Consider the following 8,495-nt stretch of genomic DNA (forward strand, 5'->3'; position numbering starts at 1 on the left):
TAATATATTAATGCGCTTTTGTAGTATCATAACAATATGTTAAGATGGTTCGGTTGGTTAAGAGATTTGTTTTGTTGCGAAAGGTATGGGTTCAAACCCTCTTAACCTCGTTTGCATTGCTTCACTTTGATTTGGGATATAACCAAATGTTGGTTCTATTCAACTCTTTTAAAGAGAGAAATGAAGAGTCAGATAGAAGAAGCCAGAACTGGGATTGAAGAGAGAAAGGTAATTTTAGGAAGAAGACACAAATGAGGGTATTCTAGTACTTGTTCATTTAGTGGATCAATTTTTGACTTTTTGACCGGTCAAACTGCTGACGTGGTGCGTTGACTGGTCATTTTTACCTGTTGTACACCATATTGAGAGGTTATCCATAAAGTTGTACATATTAATGAGACAAAATGAAAGTTGTACACCATTGATGAAATTTACCTTTATTACGGATAAAATGGTAGACAATAACTATGAAAAGAGTCCGTTCAAGTTTTACACGCGATGTTGACTGATACTAATTTAGTTGCTCTAGCAATCCCAATGAGCATTGACATTAAAATGGTATAAAAAACATAACAATGTGATTTTATTGGAAAAAAGAGAGTATACATTTAGTGATTTTATTGGCGAACATTTAAGAGGTCCATGCATTTAACCCATTGAATTGAGTTAGCACTAGGAGCATAAAGTATTGGAACATGTATACACAAGAATTGGACTCCTCACAATGTGACTCCCATCAGACCAAAGCAGTGATGCAGAAAGAGTATTCACAAGCTGATTACCGGCCAAACCTCCACCGCTAACAGTCACAGTGAAAGATTTCTTCTCATTTATGTACTTAAATGGGAGAACACTCGGAACAACTTTTATCTTAACTTTTGAATCGGTCAAAACCTCTGCTTTGTAGGTAGATATAGGAATACCAACATTTGTGACTGTTCTGGTAAAGCTTATTGTGAAAGACTTATTAGCTGGAATTCTGGCAGCCAGAGAAGGGTAGTTGAAATCCTTGGGCCACGCCTTCTTATCGCCTTGAGGGCATGAAGTAGTATTATCTCCTGAAATGGCGCGAATTGCAGTTTCGTTATAGCCTGTGCCGCAGAGAAATGTGATGTAGTCTGCTTTCGTTGCATCATATACAAGTCCTGGATGTATAGCTCCTAAGGGGTTTATGCCTCCTGATCCATAAGCGAATTCGGCGCCTGAATTTACAGTTGCATTTAGAGGAAGAGCTGCACAAGCATTGACATGTAAATGGTGAATATTATGATATGATGAGCTTATAATTCAATATACAGGCAAAATGATTATACCTGTAGTCATAATGGCAGATTTAATTGCTGAAGGAGACCATTTTGGATGAAATGTCTTAATATAAGCTGCTATACCAGCTGCATGAGGACAAGCCATTGATGTTCCAGATAAAACGTTGAAGCTAACTCTTCGCGTGTCTTGAGCGTTAGTCGTTGGTGGTAGCGTAGGAGGATATGCTGCTAATATAGCAACACCAGGCGCGACTATATCTGGCTGCATTGCATTTTATCAATGTATTTAGAATGTTTACAGAGTTAATACTTTTCAAACAAATGTAGATTAATCTACCTTCAAAAGATCTGGAACAATCAGATTCGGCCCTCTCGAGGAGAAGGAAGCAACAATAGGTGCACTAGTATCTTTAATCTCTTCACTTTTTAATAGTTTTGCTACTGGATGTCTGCAAATTAAGAATTTCATTGAGTAAACCTCTAAGAAGGCGTTTGGTTCAAATTTCGGGATGGGAGATCATACCTTGAGGAATTCAAGTAGGTTCCAAGAGCTCTAAATCTTTTATCAGTTAAAACTAGTGCAGGTAATGGCCAAGTAAAGGAAATATCTTCAAAATCGCCACTGCTCTTTAAGATAGATCCAACTGCCCCAGCTCTCATCGCCTCATTGGCACCGCTTTGATCATCACAAACCACTATCTTCCCCTTCACTAGACTGCTGTTTAGACACTCGTACATGCAAGAACTGAAATAGAACACATTCAAAGACATGTATCACTCTCTCTATGTCCATAAAGCTTTGAATTTAGCTTTGATTTTGGTATCGAAGTTACCTAGCTAAGGTCTCCGAGCAGTCTGCTGTTCTTGCATCGCTTCCGTTTATCACAGGAAAACTTTCACCTTTTAGATCAAAAGAGTTAACAGAATTCCCCTGTTTCAATTAAAATTATTCATTAGAATGAAGCTTGATGAGACTGCTAATTGAAAAACATAATGACATAAAAATACATACTATTAGTTCCTTTCCATTTCCAAGAATAACTTTGTCAATGATTCGGCGATCTGTGCTACCAGCTGCAACAGAAAGAATCCAAGGTGCAACACTTCCGACCCATCCCAAATAAGGACCGCTATTGCCTGCGGAATGAGAGGTTAGTATTCCTTTCTCCATTGCATGAAAAGCACCAATTGCAATGACATCTTTGTCATATTCAACAGAAGAAGTAGATCCAAGAGAAATGGTTATAATATCAACTCCATCAGCAATAGCATCATCAAATGCTGCCAGGATTTCTGCTCCCCCACACCCGGACTCTGCACAAACTTGATAAGCGGCTATCCTAGCAGAAGGCACTCCTCCCCTAGCAACACCCTTTTCCAATCCTAGAAAACTTGCATCTTTCACTTTGTTCCCAGCTGCTGTTGATGCAGTATGCGTTCCATGTCCCACTTCGTCTCTTGATGAATTAGATATATAATGTCGAGCTCCGATTATCTTGCTGCAATTTGGGAATTCTATCATCAAATACATATCATAAGCAGAAAAATATAGTCTGATTAAGGCATAGAAACATATTAGTACTTGTTGCAAGTGAAATTTAGACCGCCTTTGCAGCTTCCTTTCCACTTCTTGGGAGGAGGATTAAAACCTTCATCGCTGAAACTTTGTGATTCAGGCCAGATTCCAGTATCTATAACTCCAATTATAACATTACTCTCAGCACTTGGATTTTGATGTGTAGTCTCATTGAAACCCAAAAAGCTCCAGGATCTGGTAGTTTGAAGCTGGTAAGTTATGCTTGGGAAGACAGAGACTACTTCGTTTGAGCCTATAGAGTTTGACAGGACGTATTAGAATGATCATTAATTGTTTTCAAAGTTATATAACGTTGTGCAACGTACTCTGAAGCTGTTTTGCCTCGGAATCAGAGAGCATAGCAGCAAATCCATTGAAACTCCTTTTGTAACTTCTGACTAATATATGTTCTGCAGAGCTAGAAACAGAAAAAGAGAAAACAAATAAACAGACAATTAGAAAAAAAGATGGGAAATTTGTGGCCATAGTGATATATACAGTACGCCCGAATCATTTCGGGACTAAGACTTTGTTGTTGTTGTAGTGATATACAGTACCTGCTCTTGGTAACTCCTTGAAGCAAACTAAGGTGGTGAGATGATGGTGAGTAATCCTCGTTACGAAGTGCACCCATGTACACAATGTGCAGCTACAAAACAACAATATTATTTAGTTATAATTCTATAAGGAATCAGACAATGAATGAAATTGAAGTGCTGATTGTTATATGAACACTGATTAATTAGCTACTTGCCTTCCTATCTTCATTTGCTGAGACACTCAACAAATTAGAAGTGAATATCAGAAACAGGCTGCTAAAACTATGAAGCAATAGTTTGAAAGAATTAGCCATTTGTTAAATTGTTATGGCTGAAAGGCAAAAGTTACAGTTTTTATAGCAAAATTAAATCTAAAAATAAATAAATAAATAAATACATCGAATATGTGCCAAGCCATAATAAGTTGTAAACGTATTCCAAAATTAGCATTTTTATGTATCTAAGACAAAAAGCATGAATGTGGTCTAATTTGGTTGCATAGATTGAGAGAATGAATCTGAATTCAGAATTGAGAGTTATTAATTTTCCTTTTTAATTAAAGAAGCATCGTATAATTCTGGATGTGTATAAATAGTTTCCTTAGAAGTTAAAGAGACAGCATACTGCCCTAACATTTTCCATACTTGATCAATTATTACAACTACAATTGCTTCAAAATCATGGAATAGGGACGTAATCAAACATGGTAAGACATTGCCAACTATTTTCGGTCCAACCATGAGTGATAACCAATAGTATATCCAATTTTCACACTTGTACTTTACCAACCATGAGTTTCTTTACAGTTGAACCCATCCTTAGATATTTGTTTGGAATACCTTGTAGTCACCATTTTGGATCCAATTGTGAGTGATAGCAAATAATATATCAACACTTGTATTTTAAAATGTTATCAGAACCGGACCGGACATCAAACCATATTGGTGATTGGGTCACAAGTCATTTGGTCGAACCATTTCGGATTGGTCGAATCGGATGACGTAATAAATAAATAATTTTTTTATATATATATTAAATATATATAATTAATTTAAAATTATTTTTATAAATTATATATATCCAAAACAAATTATAAACAACTTTTGGTTTGTTATTTTTTTGTCAACTTGAGACTTAAATATATAACGGATAAATAGAATTTAGAATAACTTGAAATATGTAAACGTATTCTATGACATGCGATCTTTTTAACTGTATATTATAAAATCAAAACGGACAAATGATGAATGAGAAATTGACGCTTAAAGTGAACCACTTGAAATGCTTTAGAAGAGATAAAAATAAACTAAGCATTCTTATCCCACATAGGAAAGAAATGAGAATATTAACTAGTTTATAAGTAAATGGCGTTTATAAGCCTTTAAGTAATTACTAAGGGTAAAGGCTCTCTCACGCGCAGGAAGGATATAGTCGATCCACCATTGGGTTAGGGATGCACCCACACCAATGAACATTCATTGGTCCATACCGGTTTTCAGAGGGTTGATTAACCTATTCTGGGCATGATAACATTGGTATTTTATGAAGCATGAGTTTCTTACGGTTGAACACACCCTTGGACACTATCAAACTAAAACGTACATATTCCTAATTTTTCCAACTAATTTTAACTGCAAATGCATAAAATAAACCAAAAATCATTTTGAAACAAATTCACATTCACTCCCCCAACTTAGACTTATAATAAAATATTCTTTTCCATTTCTCATCTATATATAATATAAAACAGTAACGATGGAGCTGAGGTGCACTTCCTCATTTTTTACTAATAAAAAATATAATATATTAACTTTAGTTATAGGGTCCTTCCTCACCACATCCTTCCTTCCTTTATGGGGTTCTCTGATATTGACTGGTTCTCTGAAGGCGTTAATGGGAATTTGTTGGCCAGTATGGAGCACAGGGCTATTCTCTTCGCTATTATTTGTCACCAAATGTGGAAATGGAGGAATGAAGAGTTATTTGCTGAGAAGACTGTCTTTATTCCTGACCTCCGGTTTTACTTCTCGAAAAAACTCTCTGTTATTACAAAGAGTTTTGAAGGAGAGCCCCTGGTTCACCCCTCCCCGGTTAAAGAGGTCCAGTTAGTTGGTTGGAGGAAGCCCAGGGAAGGGGTTGTCAAGTTGAATACGGATGGCTCCTGCCTTAGTAATGGCAGAATTGCTGCTGGTGGAGTTCTTCGGGATGCTGGTGGCGCCTGGCTGGCTGGGTTTACCCATAACTTAGGTACGGGCTCCTCCTTTACTGCAGAGCTCTGGGGGATCTTGTCTGGCATTAAACTCGCCATTCGCATGGGTGTTAAAAGACTTTCGGTGGAGTCTGACAATTTGGAGGCTATCAACAGGATTTCGGATAGACAGGCTGTTTGTCTTAAGAGTCAGAATCTCATTAAAGCCATCTTGAGGCTTCGTCCTGCCTTCGATTCTCTTACCTTCTCCCATATTTATAGGGAGCAAAACCGCGTGGCGGATCGCTTGGCAGCTGCTGGGCATGGGGGGATGTTAGGTGTTTCTACCCTTTCCGTTCCTCCTTCTTTTCTGTTACCTTCTCTTCTTGAGGATAGGATTGGGGTCAGTCTTCCTAGACTGATCCCGGGTTAGGTTTTTGTTTGTTTGTTTTTTTTCTTCCCTTCTTACCAAAAAAAAAAAATTATATTTATTTATAAAAAGATTATTTTATCCGTACTATATCTAAGAGTTCTACAGAATTTAAATTAATCCCTAAAATCTCTCTAATTCTCTGCATATCTATATCTAAAAGTTATACATAATTTAAATTAGTCCCTAAAATCCCTCTAATTCTCTGCCTATCTATATATAATATAAAACAGTAACGATGGAGCTGAGGTGTCACTTCCTCATTTTTTACTGATAAAAAATATAATATAAAATATAATATATTAACTTTAGTTATATTATTATATTTATTTATAAAAAGATTATTTTATCCGTACTATATCTAAGAGTTCTACAGAATTTAAATTAATCCCTAAAATCTCTCTAATTCTCTGCATATCTATATCTAAAAGTTCTACATAATTTAAATTAGTCCCTAAAATCCCTCTAATTCTCTGCATATCTATATATAATATAAAACAATAACGATGGAGCTGAGGTGTCACTTCCTCCTTTTTTATTGATAAAAAATATAATATATTAACTTTAGTTATATTATTATATTTATTTATAAAAGATTATTTTATCCGTACTATATCTAAGAGTTCTACAGAATTTAAATTAATCCCTAAAATCTCTCTAATTCTCTGCATATCTATATCTAAAAGTTATACATAATTTAAATTAATCCCTCAGCTCCACACCAATGAACATTCATTGGTCCATACCGGTTTTCAGAGGGTTGATTAACCTATTCTGGGCATGATAACATTGGTATTTTATGAAGCATGAGTTTCTTACGGTTGAACACACCCTTGGACACTATCAAACTAAAACGTACATATTCCTAATTTTTCCAACTAATTTTAACTGCAAATGCATAAAATAAACCAAAAATCATTTTGAAACAAATTCACATTCACTCCCCCAACTTAGACTTATAATAAAATATTCTTTTCCATTTCTCATCTATATATAATATAAAACAGTAACGATGGAGCTGAGGTGCACTTCCTCCTTTTTTACTGATAAAAAATATAATATATTAACTTTAGTTATATTATTATATTTATTTATAAAAAGATTATTTTATCCGCACTATATCTAAGAGTTCTACAGAATTTAAATTAATCCCTAAAATCTCTCTAATTCTCTGCATATCTATATCTAAAAGTTATACATAATTTAAATTAGTCCCTAAAATCCCTCTAATTCTCTGCCTATCTATATATAATATAAAACAGTAACGATGGAGCTGAGGTGTCACTTCCTCATTTTTTACTGATAAAAAATATAATAAAAAATATAATATATTAACTTTAGTTATATTATTATATTTATTTATAAAAAGATTATTTTATCCGTACTATATCTAAGAGTTCTACAGAATTTAAATTAATCCCTAAAATCTCTCTAATTCTCTGCATATCTATATCTAAAAGTTCTACATAATTTAAATTAGTCCCTAAAATCCCTCTAATTCTCTGCATATCTATATATAATATAAAACAATAACGATGGAGCTGAGGTGTCACTTCCTTCTTTTTTACTGATAAAAAATATAATATATTAACTTTAGTTATATTATTATATTTATTTATAAAAAGATTATTTTATCCGTACTATATCTAAGAGTTCTACAGAATTTAAATTAATCCCTAAAATCTCTCTAATTCTCTGCATATCTATATCTAAAAGTTATACATAATTTAAATTAATCCCTAAAATATCTCTAATTCCCTGCATATCTATATCTAAAAGTCCTACATAATTTAAATTAATCCCTAAAATCCCTCTAATTCTCTGCATATCTATATTCTATATAAAACAGTAACGATGGAGCTGATGTGTCACTTCCTCCTTTTTTACTGATAAAAAATATAATATATTAACTTTAGTTATATTATTATATTTATTTATAAAAAGATTATTTTATCCGTATTATATCTAAGAGTTCTACAGAATTTAAATTAATCCCTAAAATCTCTCTAATTCTCTGCATATCTATATATAATATAAAACAGTAACGATGGAGCTGAGGTGTCACTCCCTCCTTTTTTACTGATAAAAAATATAATATAAAATATAATATATTAACTTGAGTTATATTATTATATTTATTTATAAAAAGATTATTTTATCTGTACTATATCTAAGAGTTCTACAGAATTTAAATTAATCCCTAAAATCTCTCTAATTCTCTGCATATCTATATCTAAAAGTTCTACATAATTTAAATTAATCCCTAAAATCTCTCTAATTTTCTGTATATCTATATCTAAAAGTTTTGCATAATTTAAATTAATCCCTAAAATCCCTCTAATTCTCTGCATATCTATATTCTATATATAATATAAAACAGTAACGATGGAGCTGAGGTGTCACTTCCTCCTTTTTTACTAATAAAAAATATAATATATTAACTTTAGTTATAATATTATATTTATTTATAAAAAGATTATTTTATCCGTATTATATC

The 8,495-nt window shown here is 33.3% G+C and overlaps 1 protein-coding gene across 1 annotated transcript; it reads right to left on the reverse strand.

Annotated features, from left to right (window-relative positions):
* Positions 1–487: 487 nt before the first annotated feature.
* On the reverse strand, positions 488–3,678 carry LOC136233299 (subtilisin-like protease SBT4.4). Its single transcript, XM_066022922.1, has 10 exons — positions 3,596–3,678; positions 3,399–3,490; positions 3,168–3,259; positions 2,848–3,094; positions 2,278–2,764; positions 2,099–2,196; positions 1,789–2,010; positions 1,603–1,714; positions 1,314–1,527; positions 488–1,232 (listed from the first exon to the last, which is right to left on the reverse strand). Exons 2-10 carry the CDS (start codon positions 3,473–3,475, stop codon positions 673–675), a joined length of 2,109 nt encoding a protein of 702 aa, XP_065878994.1. The 5' UTR covers positions 3,476–3,490; positions 3,596–3,678; the 3' UTR covers positions 488–672.
* Between the last annotated feature and the right edge of the window lie 4,817 nt (positions 3,679–8,495).

This window comes from Euphorbia lathyris, chromosome 6 (assembly GCF_963576675.1).
Source record: "Euphorbia lathyris chromosome 6, ddEupLath1.1, whole genome shotgun sequence".
Classification (NCBI taxonomy): Eukaryota; Viridiplantae; Streptophyta; class Magnoliopsida; order Malpighiales; family Euphorbiaceae; genus Euphorbia; species Euphorbia lathyris.

Excerpts from the sequence above, each read along its gene's own strand:
- LOC136233299 (XM_066022922.1), bottom strand. The coding sequence starts at position 3,475 with ATGGGTGCACTTCGTAACGAGGATTACTCACCATCATCTCACCACCTT. Across the intron at positions 2,765-2,847 it reads CTAAATTTCACTTGCAACAA|CAAGATAATCGGAGCTCGAC; the intron begins GTACTAATATGT and ends CCCAAATTGCAG. Across the intron at positions 1,233-1,313 it reads ATCTGCCATTATGACTACAG|CTCTTCCTCTAAATGCAACT; the intron begins GTATAATCATTT and ends ATGCTTGTGCAG.